General features: G+C 38.5%; 1 protein-coding gene across 2 annotated transcripts; it reads left to right on the forward strand.

The window, feature by feature from the left end:
• The first annotated feature begins 1782 nt into the window (after positions 1-1782).
• lsr (lipolysis stimulated lipoprotein receptor) lies at positions 1783-16007 on the forward strand. Of its 2 annotated transcripts, XM_047599891.1 has the most exons (11): positions 1783-1998; positions 3358-3690; positions 7269-7388; positions 7674-7730; positions 8504-8650; positions 9292-9483; positions 9643-9699; positions 10298-10414; positions 11257-11554; positions 14333-14801; positions 15286-16007. In XM_047599891.1, the coding sequence occupies exons 1-11, from the start codon at positions 1953-1955 to the stop codon at positions 15319-15321; spliced, it is 1872 nt and encodes a 623-aa protein (XP_047455847.1). In that variant the 5' UTR covers positions 1783-1952; the 3' UTR covers positions 15322-16007. The 2 variants fall into 2 exon arrangements, with proteins under 2 accessions (XP_047455847.1, XP_047455848.1); XM_047599892.1 differs by lacking the exon at positions 7674-7730.
• Positions 16008-18911: the final 2904 nt, after the last annotated feature.

Raw genomic sequence — 18911 nt, forward strand, 5'->3', positions numbered from 1 at the left:
TTTCAGCATGAGGACAACTCACGTGTAATACCACACAGCAACACACACAAGAGAAATGCACGTTTCCTAGCTGGAAAGTCAGTGTCAGTAAAAGACAACAATATTAAGGTTCGCTGTAGACTCCATGCTGGTGTCCTATATAGCTTCAAAAACACAACATCAAATTTAAAGAAACATTTGGAGTTGCAGCATGGCAAGGTCACATTAACACATATTTGTTTTTTTAACGAACAAGTATTTAAGTTAAATGAATTCAAGAAAGGTTATTCGTGCAGTGTGGAAGGGGGTTTAGTTACTTTTAAAATCAAGTAACACTATTCTATTAACGTCAACTCATCCTTCGGTCTTTCCAACACGTTTACAACTTATGCACGAACACAGCAGAGTAGAAACAGGAGATGACTGCACTGTCTATTTTGGCATTTCTTGACTGGCAGCGAAACAACCAGTGAGTTCACTTATATTTTAGCACGGGTTCTGTCCAATCAGAGACAAGAACTGTTGTCCCTACCCTTTCCATAATCTGAAATGTCATTGTCTTTTCTTTTATATCGTTGTGTTTTGTGAAATGTCAATCAGTGCGTTTACATGCACAGCTTAATGGAGCTGTGCTCAAAATTTGACTTTCTAACTACAGTCCTTGTCCCAGTTTTCATGTAGCGGAGAAAATCAAATAACTGACTAGGTTTCGATATGTGTCTTTTCAGCAGAATAATACCACGTTAATACGGCCCGTTTTCCGGGTGACCTATTACGTTATATAATAAACCAGAGTCGTTCATGCAGCAGACCAGCATTTCAAACAACAACCAGATGGATAATAGTACATGTTTTTTAAATCTCATACATAATATTTGAGCTACTTCTGGTGCAAATAAGATGCGCACTATCCCTTAGACGGTTATTCTTCGGCTCTGTTTACCTTCTTCTTCTGCAATCAGATTTCTTGAATATTTTTGTTCCGGGGTCACACGCCAGCGCAGTGGTTCTGGAGCATGCGCACACGCATTTTCCTGTTGTAGTCCGATTAAACGTATATGGCGGAGAAAACCGAATTCCAATTTGACCTACTTATTGCATCATAAAAATAAAACATGTGCTTTCAAAATGTAGTAGAGCTCTAAGACGCATACGATGAAAAAGAAATGCTCAAAAAATAGTTCTAAAACAGTCATTTTAAAATACTGTATGTAAGAACCATTTTATAAATGAGCATATTCAAGGACAACTTTGTTGCAGCACATGTGTGCTTTAAATACAGTCATTTAAAAAATATTCCACTACTACAAGACAACAGACATTAAAATTAAAATCTCACTCCTGAAGGAAACAAGCACGCACATACAAACACATGCTTTACTCTAAACTGAACCCTCAAGCCCTTTGAACGAATGTGAAAAAGTGAAACCCAAATAAAACGTCCTGACTTTCTCAAAATGTTCTCTCTAAGATGGTGTAACTCAAACTTGGTCCTCACAAAGATAGCTGGGTAAAACACACAAGTTGAACATTAACAAACAGTGCTTTCATATCGTTATCAGTATCTGGGGCATACCAAAAGCGGGTAGATATGTAATGCTTCTTAGTCAAATTTCTAACTTAGTGCACAGAATGAAGACAGAAAGTATTTCGTATGTCGAACTTCTTGCGTTGATCTCAGCACCGTATTTTTGTAGTGAAGAAAATCTTACGTTGACAGAAAAAACAACAAACAATTATTTATACACACCCCGTGTTTCGCAACCTGAAAGCTCACCTGTTGGCTGTGCCCGTGACGTGTTTGTTCAGGTACTCCCTCACTTACGACGTTCGAAGACACGAAATGGAGTTGACGGCAATAGACTGAGGAATACTACAGTTGCGCCTCAATATTATGCATTTTTTTATGTCATCGTTCGTATTATAGTACAGTTAATAACACTACAATCGACCAAAACCACTAGGAAAGAAGAATGAAAATGTTTTGGACATTAGTCGTCGCCGCCTTATTGGCGACAGGTAAGTAGGCCTTTTTTTCTCCAAACAGGGTGGGCCCACTTCCGTGAATACACAGGTCGATAACAACTCCGTCGATACTTAGGCTACTTATAATGTAAATACTCAACATTGTCATATTTTGGGCGTGTTTGTTTAGCTTTTAGGGAAGCCGTTGCTTTGTGAATGTTAACATTTTTGTAATTAATCATTTACGTCGAAATCCACATTAAATGACTTTGAAGAATATAACAGGTCTTCTTGCTGATAGTTCAGTAGCTCTAAAATATGGGTTAACAAAACTGTAACTTGTTCTATATTTTGTAAACGCAGTAATTTTTTTACTTGTTTCTGTGTTTCAAGAGTAATGCATGCACTCACAATGTTATACGTGCCAAGCATGGGCAAAAATAGACCTGCTGTTTTACCTCCGTCTGCGGTTTTTAATTTAGTTTTCTAGTTTTATTGATTTTTTTTTATTATTAAATGTGGTGACATGTTTCGAGAGATTGAAAAGAAAAACAAAACGATTTTCGTATGACCTTGCGTCTGGGAAAATGCTGCCATGACATTACTGTTGAATGTGCACTCTCGAAACCTACTAGTGTCTTGTTATGCTCGTCGTTACTCTGTCCTATTGCGCAGTGTTACAAATGAACTACAGAGCAAACAACGACAGGAAGTGAGTAATATCATTCACACTGTGCATAGACAAAAATGGTACCTTTCAGTTTTGTAATGCATTTCAAAAGAGCAAATCTCTCTTCTGGTTGGAGTCCAAGAAGTCCCACTAACTTTAATATGATATACTTTATTTTTTTATGGACAAAATATATAGTTGCCTAAACTGTGTACATGGATGGTTATGTCCATATTAAAGCATCTAAAAGATTGGGGTTTTTTTTGTATTAATTTTGACACAAGTCTGAGTTGTGTCTTTAAATCTAGTTTCTGTGTTCCCTTTACTAAGCAAAGTTAAACCACGTGTACTCCATTTCATGCTGATAAATTATTCTGCTAATCTTACTAACGAGTCAGAACAGCTGGTGGGGAGAGGACACTCACTTAAACCAGAGTAGACATATTCTGGTGAGCTTCTCTAGTAAAACAAGATTTACTAGTAATTATTACTTTGGTTACTGTGATAATATCACATAAAAATGCCACATCCTTTCCTCTCATAGTGTTTCTGTCAAAATCTTTCCACTGGCAATGGTCAGACTGAAAAAACACACCCGTCTGAAATGAGTCATCACATACTCTCGGTGAAACTACCAGTATTTGTCATACACCACACCTTGGGGGTACACAAAATGTTTATTCTATTTAATAAACCTTGTTGTCAACTGCTAAGGCTAATCAGTGTGAATCTTTTTCTCCTAGAGTCCACCATGGCTGTCTCTGTCCAATGTCCTCAGAAGAGGTACATTGTCATCCTCTTCCAGCCTGTGACCCTCGTCTGTAACTACCAACTGTCAGTTGGCAATCAGCCCCCTGTTGTCACATGGAGATACAAGTCGTATTGTCGGGACCCGATCCAAGCTGCGCTCAATCCCAGCAGTGCAGATAACATCCTGGCTCAGAACAACCCCAATTTTGACGCCAACATTGAGTGTTCTGACAGCCAGCGTACAGTGCGGATAGTGGCCTCCAAGCAAGGCGATGCTGTCACCCTTAGCCAAGAATACCAGGGGCGCAAGATCACCATTACAAACAGTGAGTTCATCAAAACATACAGTGTACAGTTCCATTAAAGAATGGAGTGTGATATATGTACGTATATGAAGTGTCAACCTCAGAATACCCATGTATATTCTTGGATGAGTAACAACTGTTTTGAGGCACAAGGGAGACTGACACAATATTAGTCAGGCATTCATAATGCTACAGCTGATCAGTGTATCTGTAATTGTGTATAGATTAGTTTCATGCTACGTTAGAATTTTTTTATGACTTAATTTCTATTTTAGTGACTTTTAGTGAAAGAAAATACAACTTACTCTTTCAGAAAGTAATGTTGCAAACGTGCATGTATGGCATTGTTAAGTGCAAATATAAAGAAACGTAGTGAAAAATGGGACTGGCATTTGTTTTGCTCATGTCACCATAAGCCAAACACCTGCCAGGTTGCTGCACTGTAATTGATCCTTTGCTCTGAGGAAGGGACCAGCATTAACTTAATAGTCAGGGACAGATAGGTGCAGGCTGATATTTACTTGAAAAATAGCTATGCAATCTACCTCTGCAGAGGAATTTGTCATCATTCAAGTGAAACAAGAAAAACTGTTCAATTAAATTATATACCCTCAAATAAATATTTAATTTGAACTAGGGATCGACCGATGTGGATTTTTTAGGGCTAATATTGATACCAATTTTTTTGCATCCCTTGACCGATGAGCAATACGTGCAGCAAGTTTTCTGGACCGATATTTGGAGCTGAAAGTGCTTTTTCTTCCTCTTTACATGATAAAAATGACCCAATAACAACAAATGTCTCAATTTAATCAAAAATATAAACATTTATTGAACTCAAAGAATAATTAATGCTCCTTTACGTGCAAAATAAACAGGTAGAAGAGGTAGAGCACAAGCATTTTCCAGTTTCTAGCTGCACACACTCTGCTAGTGGGGGAGGGGCACCTCATCAGTCATGACCTGTGTTTACCTTCCCCTCAGTCTGTGGTGTCATTAGTATTATCGTTATAACAATAGCATGCTAGCCATAATAACTTTGTTGTAACCAAGGTACTGTAGGTGTCATTTAAATTTGTCGGTCTACAGGGACATCAATTTCATGCACACGTGGGTTTCACAGTAAACGTGGCGGTAGCTGCTGTTTTTCTAAGCCTTTAGTCTAGATAACTAGCTAGCATAAAGCTAGCATAAGGCTTGGTTAACTTCAGACTTAATTCATTTGAAAAGCGGTGTTGGGCCTTTTTGAGATCAATGTATACATTAATGATGGTATGACTTTGTTGAAACATTTATCTCACATAATGGGGAGAATTCAGTTGACATCCAGTTCTTCCTTGAAATCTTCTGTTCCCATAACTTTCTTCATTTTTGTTCATGGGAAAACTTTTCCTGTGTTTTCCCAATCCTGTGATGCAGCGTATTTTATTTTTAAATCCAACTTATTCTCTGTTATTGCCACTTCTCTATGGGTGATTATTGATTAGATGTATCTAGCATGGCACCCATGAAATAACGTGACCAGACCAGCTCAGAACCAATCAGTATAGCTCAGAACTCCAGCACTCAGTTTGTAAATTGTACAGTGTTTCAAATGACCTGCTCCCCTCAATCACCTAAACCTCAGCCAACAAGTATTTGAAGCTGTGAACACCTGCAAAATCATTGGAAAACCAGATTTGTGTTTCGTTTATGGTTACAACTAACTACAACAGCTGTGGTTTCATCAGATGTCATTTTTACAAGTTTGAAAATTGGGTGGTGGTCACTCCGTTTGCACAATGTGACCAAGACGGCAGTGATTGACCAAGAAGTATCCATTGTTTCGAAAGTATGCATTTTGAAACACAACAGAGGAGTTTCTGTTCCCCTAGATCAGGGGTTGCGTGGGATAGTAAGCCTGCTCTAAATACCCATTATTCTTCTGTTATTAGCATTTCTGTTATTCTGTTTCTTGACCACCTTTCAAAGGTTAGTGTGCAATTTTTTTACAGTACTGAAGCAGATACAGAATACAGATTAGAGATATAATACCAAAAAAAGAGGGATGCACGATAACTTTTTTTTAAACCAATACCGATAACCGATAACTTTCTGCTGCCAAAGGCCGATACCGATAACTGATAACATACCTGGAGATAAGAAAAAGTAATGAACAAACAGTTTTTACACTTAACATGAAGATATTTATTTTTTCAGTCAAACTATTAGCAAGCAAACATTTGCTAAAAGATCAGGGTCAAACAAAACTATTTGATATTTCAAATGAACATCACAAAATAAAGGCCTCTAGATCTGAAATAGTTTGCATCAGGTTTAAAAGTAAGTGCATTTCACAAGTTCTAAAAAATAAATAATGCACTGACACAAGTTGGAATCAAACCTTTCTATGCTTGTTCTATGCTATTTCTCCCTCCCTGTGGTATTTTCTTTAAACATTTCTTGCACTCAGCCAGTGAACTGTCTTCCTCAGAAACTTCAAAAAGCTCCCGCCCTACTGCCGCCATCTTGTTTATTTACAAACATATGCATGTCGTGATGCATTCAGTCCTGACGGAAATTCCCCTTTCCCTTCCCCCTTTGCGAGTCATTTCCCCGACCTTTTTATGTTCATATTTCTATGATTTATGTGTAACATCCAGGAAAATGAGTAAAATACTGTGGATAAGACATTGATATCAGTCAGCTACTACCGAAGTCATGACAGAGTTGACGAGTTGTTTTTCCACATGAGGGAGTAATGCATTTCTTCAGTCAGAAGGTTGTTTTTCCCAGTTATGTTGACGCCACTTGAACGCAGCATTCACTGCAGGCCGTGCAGGTCTCATGTAGGAGAGGGAGCGCCTAACTAAAATGACGACTTACCGCACAGTGCTGACAAGAATATATATTATATGTTATCGGGCCGATAAGTCATGATATCGGACTTATCAGAATGATGTCATAATTTCCTGATATCGGGCCGATAATTATTGTGCACCCCTAAAAAAATAATAATAATACAAATGCAAAAAAAAAAAAAAAAAATACATTAAATATAGTAAAGTCTCTGTTAAGTTTCAGAAAATGACTGGACTTAGACAGGACTGGAGTTTTAAAGCTGGATGCCAGATTACTAGGACTAGGGTTAGTATTAGAACTATTGGAATATATTACAGCATGAAAACCTTTGTTGTGTTACAGAATTGATGTCAGAAAACTGACTCCATGTTGTATTGTACAAGGACTTAGTACATATTCCTGGGATTCATCTTATTAACATCTAATGCTTGTACAAGATAGTTCGTAGAAATATCCTTTTTCATCACTATAATTCCCATTCAAGGCACACTTAGGACATGGTGTATCACTGCACTACAAAGATCTGTGAATCCACTGTCCTTGTTGTGCTTGTTACCCTTAAGTCTTGAGGTGGACAACACAGATTCCATAATTGTATAGTTAGTCAACGTGAGTGAGTGGAAGAGGCCTGGGTTCATTAGAAATACATATAGATTGGTATTTTCCAGTTAGAGAAACTTAGCAAAGATTATTACTAAACTTCTCCATTATAAATTGTAATAACAGTAAGGTAATAAAGATTTCATTATTACTCACAGATGCAGACTTGAATATTGCGCAGACCGCATGGGGAGACAGCGGGGTCTACGTTTGTTCTGTGACCTCTTCCCAAGATCTTTCAGGAAATGGTGAAGACTACACGGAACTCATCGTTTTGGGTGAGTCCTCTCTGTATGTAGTCATACATTCCTTCATAAAAGCACAGTTCCTTTTTCTTTTTTGGTCCATGCTTCCCCTGTCTTCTCCTTCTCCTTCTCTTTCCCTCGTCAACCAACGCTTGGCCTGATCGATTTTATAAGTGGCTGATGAACTAGTCTGTCAACACAGGATGCTTGCCATGAGTTGCCTGGGTTCTTAATAAATCTTGGTAGTAAGAAGTTGTAGGCAGTTCAAGTAGACCGATACCACTTTAAAGTAATTGTGGCTTTATCTTTCTTTCACAGAGAGAAAGTCAAATACTACTGACCTCCTGCCTGGCATTGACTTACTGGTTATGGAAGGTAGTACAAGCCACTTTATATAGCTCAGTTCCAGGCCAACCTAACGTCTCTTTGGTCAAAAACGATGTCCCTTTGAGACATACAGTAAAAAGCTGGCCAAATAGTGGCTAATCATCTAAGGGCAGACGCTTGCATTTAAACCACAAACGTCGCGTTCACTCTCATCTACCTCTATCTCTCTTTGCTTAATGTTTGACTTTCACTGGATAGTACAGGTGGCTGCTTAGCTGCAACACATTAATATTCTGCACACACTTCCTTATCTGTGTACACATTAAAAATCTTCTCAGATCTTCTCACTTTTCTAGTTCAGATTCTGTGTCAGTTGATTTATTTCCATATGCAGTTCCCCTCTCTTTGTGCTGTTTGAACTGTGCTGCGTGAAACTATGTCTTTGGTACATGGTTGGACCAGTTTTACAGGTTTGACAAAACACTAAAAAAAATATCACTATAGCCAACATAATGTATTGATCCAAAGAAAACTAAAATCAAATGAAATGTTTTGAATCTGACTTTGTTGTGATAAAAAAAAAAAAACCCTGCTGCTTTTCATTTTGACACATCCCAGACAGGGAAATGAAACCCAAATCTATCCTATCTATATTTCTACTTATTGCTTTTATAGACATAGAAAATACCTAGATGGCTTTATATGTAATTCAGTTTTAAAAATCTAAAATTTGATCTGTTAAATTAGAACAAGTTTTGTGTGTTAATAATGTAAAGTTTTGGCATACATATATCAAATACATACCCTGCTGGCCCACACAGACTGGCTCCTGGTTGTTTTGGTGGTACTGGGCTTTTTGTTGCTCCTGCTCCTGATTGGGATCTGCTGGTGCCAGTGTTGTCCACATACCTGCTGTTGCTATGTCAGTTGCCCCTGCTGCCCCGATCGCTGCTGCTGTCCACGGGCATGTAAGTACCAAATTGAAAAACCAGTGAAATGTACCAGTTGTTCTTTAACATAAGTCAATAGACTTTGACCCAGGCAAAACTCGGCTCTTAAAGTATTACTTTAACTGCCTGTGTCTCAGGTCTATTGGCAAACAGGAGAATATTCCAAGCATTAAAAAGCAGTAACAACAAGTAGAATTGGTCCAATATACATTTCCTTGTTTATTGCTTTGCAGGACTACAAACCAAGTCTTAGATGAGAAGAGTCCTTATGTCTGTACATTAAATATGAAACTAGGGGAGCAGCGAATTAAAATTAGCTTGACTTAGCATAGACTAGTGTAACCATTTAACTGGAAGTATTTAAAAAATGCACAACACATTACATTTTGTTTATTTAATCCCTATGCAATGTGAAGTGTTTAAACATGGTTTAAAGGCACTATTTGTTTGTCAAGTGCAGTGTAAGACAAGCTAACCAGATCCTAGGACTCTCACCAGACTCCACAGTGGTATATTCTCATCAAAATCTTAGCAAGATATTACCTTAATCAGTGACTCTTTGTTCATTTATGTTTCAGTTGCCTAGTGAAAATCACACTGTCATTTCAGATCTGTCAGTTTCTTTTTACTTTAACTAACTCTGTTAAATTTTTTTTCAGTGTACGAGGCAGGAAAAGCAGTGAAGAAAGGTCTTCCCAGTCAGTACGCACCCACCCTTTATGCTCCGAGTATGTATGCTCAACCAGCATACGCTGGTCAGCCTGCTATGCCCCTGCTTCCTCTGCCCAATGGAGCTGGGCAGCCACACTCTCTCAATGGTTACAGGCCTGAATACGATGGCGCTAGCTCAGGTATTATAAGGAGTATTCATTTATGAGTCATTTATTTAGTAGTTGTCTAAACAATTTGTCTAAACAGTAGTGTTAGACATTTGGCTGCTATTAAGAGTACGTAATGACAAAAAAGCAGTTGTTGACATGTTTTAAATTGCTTTGACTTTTTCTGTGCAGTGGGACAAGGGTCCCAAGTGCCTTTGCTGCACAATCAAGACGCTGGAGGGGAATACAGTGAGTACATGGGAGGGGGGAAAAACCTACACACACAGCTGCAGAGTAACATTTCATGTGGGTGGAATATCTGCATGTTTTCTTGTGGGTGGGGTATTTTTTTTTTTTTGGTATTCTAGCAATTACATCAGACAAGATTTCCTCAAACTTGATCTTACAGCTTCCTTTATTTCTCAGTAATGAATTGTTTCCAGTTGACTAGAAATAATGGAAAATGAAGGGTAATTTGTCAACTAAAATCCTTTGAAACTGACAGTACAGTTTAGACTTCAGATTCCGTGAGTTAGCAGGTCCCTCCATTTGAGCTGGGTTCTGCTTAAGGTTTCTTCCAAACAAGTTTTTCCCTTGGCACTATTGTAGTACAACCTTCACCCACTTGATCACTGTTTTGTCAATAATATGTTGTAAGTGTTGATTATGAGCACAGTCACATCTTAATGAATCTTACTTACGTCCTCATAAACAGTGAAATTGGTGAGGTTGAAATGAGCAATGTACAAGTTGAGCAGTTAAGAGTGTTTGCTGCATCTAAGTTGCACTAAACACTCATGTAATCCAGACTAAATGAGTGTATTTGTTACTCTGTTCTCCTCTCCAGCACGCAGTGGATATCGAATCCAGGTGGACCCTGATGGGACTGCCACTCGTGCCATTTACTATATGGAGAAAGAGCTGGCCAATTTGGACCCATCCAGACCTGCCAACTACAAGCGTTGTAAGTGGCAAACCACTTCCTGTTAGTCTGTTAACAGTTACACTCGTGCTGCATGTGAATATAATGCCAAAATGCATCCTGCTTCGAGTTTAATTTATTTTGAATGTCAGACTTTCATGTTAATGTATTTTATTAAATGTGATGATTTTAATGAAAAGGTGTTACGGTAAACCACATCCAAACTAGACACTAATTTGCTGTTACCCGCAATGTTACAGTTTCATTATAAATTCTACTTATTACGTACTATAATGCAGTGTCAAACATAGTCTATCAACCTAACTATAGATGGCAAATGGTTGTTAAGGACGTACGTACATAAAACCAGAATCATTATGGTAAGACAGAATCAATCAGGACTGAAAATAAAGGATTTTTAAAGGTTTATGTAACGAGTGACGCCTGCAATCACATCAAAGTCACAGCGAGAGGGCGTTTGTTTCATTGTTCCTTTCACGTGCTTCACAAATGCAAACATGATTGATTTTGATGTGGGGGGAAACCGTTACATAATGTTTGCTGCCATTAAATGTCATGTCTGTACAATTTTGTCATTAGGTGATTTTTTACCTGTGTCTGTAAATAGACTACGTAACTGTCGAGACCACTTCCACTGACTGAATAATTACCACTTGTAATATTTTTGTCATCAAGTTTCCAGCTTTCTAAACAGTATGTAAATTCATAAAATGAACATTCACCAATATTTTCTAACTCAATAAATATCAATTTACAAAAAAAAAATAAAGGGACCTTGATGGCTGCTGAGCTTTTAAATATCTCTTTACTTAGCTTCTTATGTTCTAATTAGCATCTCTATTTCTGTGGCTTTCTTTCATCAGTGGACAATATGAGTGAAGTCAGTTCCCTGCATGATAGCTTGGAGCCTCGAGGCCGTGGCGGTCATTCCCAGCCGCCACCTCTGCCCACAGTCTATGATCGGGATGAAGCCATGAGCACTATCAGCAGTGTTTCCCAACAAGGCCACCGCCGTGATGACTATCCACGTCGTGGTGGAGGTCCCATGGAGAATCGCGCACGTGCCCGCTCCATGGATAACCTTGACGACATTGGACGGCGTTACCCTCGAGACAACTACCCACCTCAACGACGTCCAGATGAGATCAGAGGCAGGAGAGGGTGAGTAGCAAATCGTTGACCTGGGGCTCAGTGATACATCAAATGCAGTTTTGTTTTTGAGCAATATAAATATGCTTGTGTCAGAAAATCCAAATAGCTTTTCCCTCAGTTTGGACACAAACACCAGAAAGTTCTCTGTTGTGACGTAATAATGTGCAGGATGTCGTAATTTTCCATTCTAGAGTAAAGCCAGCAGCCAAAGACGACAAAATAATCCCATATAAAAGTAGTCACACTACTTTCATCAAATAGAAAAGGTTCAGTTTGTCAGTGACTTGGAACACTTTGCTGTTATGTCTGAAGTTAACGTAAAATTAACAAATCATAGCAGCAGGACAAAACTGTGAGAAGTTGTTCCTCTGAAACATCTGCTCAGTGACAACTATAATTGGAAGAAATCAAAATGATTACGGTAAGACAGAATCAATCAGGACTGAAAATAAAGGATTTTTAAAGGTTTATGCAACAAGTGAAGCCTGCAATCAGATCAAAGTCACAGCGAGAGGGCGTTTGTTTCATTGTTCCTTTCACATGCTTCACAAATGCACACATGATTGATTTTGATGTGGGGGGAAACCGTTACATAATGTTTGCTGCCATTAAATGTCATGTCTGTACAATTTTGTCATTAGGTGATTTTTTACCTGTGTCTGTAAATAGACTACGTAACTGTCGAGACCACTTCCAATGACTGAATAATTACCACTTATAATATATATACTGTAATATTGGTGTATAAATGATTTTGCAAATTAAGCTCACATTGAAAAGAGTATTCTGGAGACCTGTTTGATCAACAAAAAACTTGTTTGTTGTCATATTTCCATTGGGAATATTTCTTCACTGACTTCCTAGAAGCTGATCTTTATTTGTATTATTATTATTATTATTATTATTATTATAACAATGATTATAATAATAATAATTGATGCACATTGCCATACTTGTAAGTGGCTTTAAGGAAATAGCCTTTTAGTTATGGTTCATTTTAGTGGATAATAAAGATTACATTTGGGGGGGAACACTGCACAACTGACAAATTTCCCCCCCTCCTCCACAACTTAGTGATGTGGTGGAGCTTCTCACCACATTGTCAACGTGAGATTTTTTTTCTTCAATGTTTGGCAACATAAAAACTGCTTTGGCTGAAGTACAATAATGAGTCATGAATGACAAGGATCTGTTGTCACACTGTCACAGGTAAATGATGGCTGATGTGAGTGTGAAATAATGGAATTCATTCTTGACTGTCAACATTTATCTAACCATACCAGGCCTCATTTAGCCTTAGTATAAAATAGAGCAGCTACACTTGACATCTTCTTTGACAGAAATACTTTCCATATGAGCAACTTCATGTAGTCATGCAGTCTTTCGATTCAGTAAGGTCACAGCAGTTTAAGAGGTTTAAGGTTTGCTTTAATGCAAATAATCAAATTTATAACTGACACAGTTTTGGTATATTGGCTGTATACCAAAACGTGTCCCTTTTTCAAGGGACCTCAATAATCCTTCATCATTTAAGCAGGTAAAAGATCTGGAGTTGACTTCAGGTGTGGAATTTGCATTTGGAAGATGTTGCTGTGAACCCACATATTTAAACATATTCAGAGTTATTTAACAAATTTGTCTCTGATTCAGTCAAAAAGGAAAAATATTGAATGACAAGATGTGTCCAAAGTTTTGACTGGCAGTGTTGCAAACCTTTATAACCACTGACCCAGTTTTAATGTGTTAACGTGCTTGAGGTTTCACTGTTTGAACTGTCTGTAAAAATGTATGTTGCCTAATTAACGTACAGGAACTGGAACCGTTAAAAGTTTCAGTATCAGTTTGTGTAAAAATAAATGGGCACATAAGCGAAAGAGGCGTGCCCATTCAGGGTTTGAACTTTAACTCGATTAATTCCATTGAGATTTGTTCACCATATTGTTGTGTTAAAATATAATAAGCATTGGTTATAATGAATAACGGTTGATTTTTGCATATTACGTATTATTTAATGAATCCTGTTCACATTCCTTTTTTATTTCTTTAAAGGTTTATTTACATCATATGTGCAAATACAGGGGACACGTCTACTTATTTGTTCTGTAATCGAAGACACATTGAATCATAGAGAATTGCAGGTCCAGAGTATAGATTCTTACAAGGGATGTCCGATAATTTCGGCCAACCGATAATATCAGCCGATATTAGCCTATTTTTGTAATATGTGTTCATATCGTTATCGGTTTTACCACCAATAATGAAAACAGATAACATAATGCCCGGGTTGTGCTGCTGCACCTGCTGCTGCTGCTTGAGGGGTCCTGAGACATTTACCGGCGGGCAATTGATGACTTTATCAAAGCGCACCCGGAGCCAAAATAACAAAAGAGTGTAGCTATTGTGGCTAATAGGCTGCTTGCTACCTAAAATTAGTCTGGGCGGAAAACATTTGGACAATATCGGATATCGGCAAAAAGTCAATATCGGACATCCCTAATTCTTAATTCGGTGTTATTTCATTTCCTCAAGAACTTAAACCTTGGTGTGATCTCCCTGTTGTCTTCATGTCAGTTCTCAATCAGAAAGAAAACTGCCTTTAACTATCTGGAGATGTTTACTGTTTGATTTCACCTCTTATGTCTTGCTAGATAAAAACAAACAAACACTGAAATATGGTAACTGTGACCTTGCTTTTCTAATTTCTAAATCAAGGTGGAAAGTGTAAATCAGCTCATCAGTCACGGCTTGTTTTTGTTTCTCTCCGTGTGCTGCTGTGTGTCTCTTTAGCTCGGATGATGAGTGGAGCAGCAGCGCTCGCAGTGGCTACAGTCGCAATGACGATGACCGCAGACGTCGTGACTACTCCCCTGATGATCGTCACAGAAGAGAGGGAGGGGCCTATGGTGGCCTTTCAGGACGCCGCAGCCGCAGCCGTGACGACCTAATGGAACTGGAGAGGGGTCACCGACGTGGTAGCGTTGGCAGGGGCGGCCGGGATGAATATGATGACAGTTTCCTGCGAGAAGCTATGGAGAGGAAGAGGATGGGTGAGCAGCAGAGGGCACGCAGCCGAGAGCGCCTGGACAGCGAGAGTGACCGCTCCGATCGGGGAAGGGCGCCACGTGGACCCCCGCCACTTCCTATGAACCCGCCCTCTGGATACCCCAATCACCGCGACGACTTCCCACCTCCCCCACCCCCACCATATAGTGAGGATGGCAGTGTGTCCTCTTCAAAGAAAAGCAACCTCCGCAAGGTGAGTTAAAACGCTTTTATAGTTTTCTTGTTATGATAAATTTTCACTGTGACATACACGCCTTCACTCAACGGTACACTGATACAGTACCAATGCAGTGTGTGCCCCTGCCCTGATTTCTTTTTTTTTTTTTTTTGCATGTATGTCCCACTTAAATGTTCTTAAATATTAGTTAAAGATAACACAAGTAAACACAAAATAGAGTTTTTAAATGAAGGTTTATGTTATTAAGCGAAAACTAAATCTAAACCTACATGGCCCTGTGTGAAAATGTTTGCCCCTTCCATTAAAACATTACTTACACTTTTTCACACCACATCTATGAAAATAGGTCTGTACAAATGCCACAGTTGTTTTCTTTTTTAATGAAATGAATTGTATTTGTGACCCATTTATATGCTACATATGGAGCGTGGAAGTCTGATGCAACTAAAATATTCAGTCACTGTGTTGATTAACTAGAAATGACTTTTTTATTTTACAGAATGGAGCTGTGAGTCGGGAGAGCCTGGTTGTATAAAATTAACCATGACGTGAGCAACTAAGTCTAGCATCTTTAATCTATCTGGAAAAGACTAGCTGGTTCCTCCAAATGTAAATATTAATCACATTGCTAACTTGCTGTGCTAATTTTTATATGTTTCACAATTAATACTGAACAAATTTAAGCTAAATGTGATTGTATATTTTTCTAACAATGAAGAGGTGCATGACTGAAATGTGCCTTTTCTTTTATAAAACTTTGTGGCTGCCACAAGTGCCTTAGCATGTACAGACTTTTACTTGTAGAAAGTCAAGTTGAGAAATGATTCTCTTCTTGACAAGTGAACATGTTTTGATCGTGTTTTTAAGTTTTTACCATTTAGGTAGTTTCTGTTAATGGATAACAGATACAGATAGATTTACAGGGAACTAACAATTTATGATGTTGTTATTGTACTATTTTTTTATAAGAAACGATGTACATTCATCTTTGCTTTTAGTCATGATAGTGTCTTCTCACTGTATTTAGAAATATGCTATTGACTGTCATTTTTGTGTCTGCTTGTATTCTTTTTTTTTTAGACAAAATTATTGCAAGAAATTTGCAGTTTTAACTCTCAGTATATTGTACAGACCACCAGCAATACAATCTGAAAATACAAATGTTTATTATTATGTGTTGAAATTTTACAATAAATGTCTCTTGCCAGGCTATTCATTTCACTTTCACAGCTTCCCCACTAGATGTCAGTATCTTGTTGTCTGTCATTTAATGGTCATGAACATAAAGACTAAAAATAACTTTTAGACACAGTTTCTATTTCACTTTTTGGAGTTTATTACCTGTTTTTTTGTTTAATGATACTTACATTCCTTATCATCTTGTCTTGCAAAAGTATTGCAAAAATTTCTAGTTGAAATCGAATCCAGAAGTACTGCTTCATCTTTGACACTACAGTTGTTTTTCTTTTTAGGGTTCTGACAGTTAGATACATAAACAAAATGTAGACTCTAAGGAATAGTTGTGTATTGTGTTTAACATAATGAACAAGAATTCTTAAGTCCTACACCATTACTGCTGACACCTGCGAACTTATCAACACCTGTTGTTTTCTTGGATTGTGCAAGACTAGTGTTGATGGTCATCATGTTATCACAGTGGGTACACGTGTGATGTAATGTATTAAAGCATGCATCATTTTTACATGGTCGCTGTAAACGTCTGCTGCCATATTAAAAAAGAAACCTCTGATTCAGTTAAACGGCCCATCACACAGAATAAGAAAGGTTTGTTTTCTTGAATGCAGATGTTGTCTATTTGGTCTTTCCATTTTCCAAGCGGACTGGACCCTATTCCAGTTCTAATTGGGCGAGTGGCAGGTTACGCCCTGTACGCCAGCACATCGTAGGGCTAGCAAACAATCATTCACACCCACCAATTAGTCTAATGAGCATGTCTTTGGAAGTGGGAGGAAACTGGAGTACCCAGAGAAAATTTGCCCACTTTATTTCTAAAGTTTTAGAAAAGGTGGTTGCCAATTAGTTGTGTGACCATTTGTTTGAAGAATTTACAGTCAATCATAGCACAGAAACGGTTCTGGTTAAAGTTACCAACAATTTCCTCATGGCTTCAGATAATGGACTTGTCTCTATACTTGTCCTGCTGGATCTTAGTGCTGCATTTGACTCTATGGATCACCGTATTCTACTACAGAGACTTGAAAGTGTGATCAAGATTACAGGAACTGCATTAGACTGGTTTAATTCTTAATTTGTCAGACAGATTCCAGTTTGTCCATGTAAACAATGATTCTTCTACATATACCAGTAAGCTATGGAGTTCCTCAGGGTTCTGTGCTGGGACCAATATTATTCATTCACATTATACATGCTTCCCTTAGGCAATATTATTAGAAAGCAAACCATAAACTTCCATTGCTACGCAGATGATATCCAGCTATATTTATCCATGAAACCAGATGAAACTAATCTGCTGGTTAAACTCCAAGCATCTAATCACCTGCCTTATTTGGATGGCATTACCATGGCCTTCAGTACTACTGTGAAAAACCTTGGTGTTATGTTTGACCAGGATAGGTCCTTTAATTCTCACACAAAGCAGGTGACCAGGACTGCGTTTTTAATCTGCGTAATACCGTCAAAATTGGAAACATCCTTTCTGAGAGTGATGCTGAAAAACTAGTTCATGCTTTGTGTCTTCCAGGCTGGATTGTTGTAACTCGTTACTGTCTGGCTGTCCAAGTAGCTCTTTAAAAAGCCTCCAATTGATTCAAAATGCTGCAGCAAGAGCACTGACAGGTGTTAGCAAGAGAGATCATATTACTCCAGTATTAGTTTCTCTTCATTGGCTCCCTTTAAAATCTAGAATGGAATTTAAAATCCTCCTCAAGGCCCTGAAAGGCCTAGCTCCACCATATATGAAAGACCTCATAGTACCATATCGTACGATCTAAAAGTGCAGGTCTACGTGTGGTTTCAAAGAGTTTCAAAAAGTAGAAGGGGGTGTCCAGCAGTTGTTGAACTTATACTCTCAAACTGTCACATGATCATCAGCTATATCTTGTGTTATTAGATTCTACATATTCCTTTCAGTCAGATGTACTGTATCTATGACAGCAGTTTGTTTATCTTGTTTCTCCTATTCTTCTTTTCTCTCTGTCTTCTCTGTTTCTACCCGGCTGGCCTTCAGCAGATGGGTCCCTCCATGATGAGGCTCAAGGTTTCTTCTGGTTAAAAGGGGGGTTTTTCCTCTTCCTTGCCACCCTCACCCTCAGGCTTGCTCTGGAGGCTCTACACATTTTAGAGCTAGAAATACCGGCACTATTTTGAGTTTTCGTCAGCTAAAGAAAACAACATTAAAGTGTGCTGTGCACTCTCTGTTCAGGTCACCGTCCTATCTAGCTTCAAAAACACAACATTGAATTTAAATAAACATTCCGGGTACCCACTCCATTTCATTAATGGCATCAGTGCTGTGCGTTGCTGCTGTGATGCTAGGATTTGAGTGTCAAATTCTGTCCATATCCCACCTTTTACTACAGGTGGGATGGCGCTGGCATGAACTCCTGAGGAGTAATTTACTGGACATATAGAAGAAAAAACTGTAACAGAAGTATCGATCTCATCACACTAGTATCGATCTGATATCAATACCAGCCTTGGTATCGATATTATTGATATTTAGATCAATAGTATCGAGTGGGCCTTGTGAGCCTCCCTAAAGAGAACTGGAAAGCAGCCCAGTCCCATTATTATTACTATTACGGTTACTGTTGTTGCTTGTGTTCGCCCATTATTGGTATGTCTTGGGCAGCAGTCTCACCATCGGGATTTCCCCGCCTTCGCGATGCAGCATGATGTTTCGATTTCCTTGGTATTCATGGTGCCAAATGTCTTGATGACTTTCACCTGTGGGCATCAATTCACCAAGCTTCCTATGAAACGCCTTGTATTTTTTTTAGTTGTTTACATGTGCTTAGTTTCAGTATGACGCCGGCATTTACTTGGTCGCATACTGTCGTTACCTAGCACGACACTGTGGCAGCGGATCATCTCACTTTCACTTTAGCTACTAAAATGATCCATTTTGCCCCTCGCAGGCACTGT

This window comes from Mugil cephalus, chromosome 11, assembly GCF_022458985.1.
Source record: "Mugil cephalus isolate CIBA_MC_2020 chromosome 11, CIBA_Mcephalus_1.1, whole genome shotgun sequence".
Taxonomy (NCBI): Eukaryota; Metazoa; Chordata; class Actinopteri; order Mugiliformes; family Mugilidae; genus Mugil; species Mugil cephalus.

Coding starts and splice junctions, on each gene's coding strand:
- lsr (XM_047599891.1), top strand. CDS start 1,953: ATGAAAATGTTTTGGACATTAGTCGTCGCCGCCTTATTGGCGACAG. Junction 9,700..10,297: donor AGACGCTGGAGGGGAATACA/GTGAGTACATGG, acceptor TCTCCTCTCCAG/CACGCAGTGGATATCGAATC. Junction 10,415..11,256: donor ACCTGCCAACTACAAGCGTT/GTAAGTGGCAAA, acceptor TTCTTTCATCAG/TGGACAATATGAGTGAAGTC.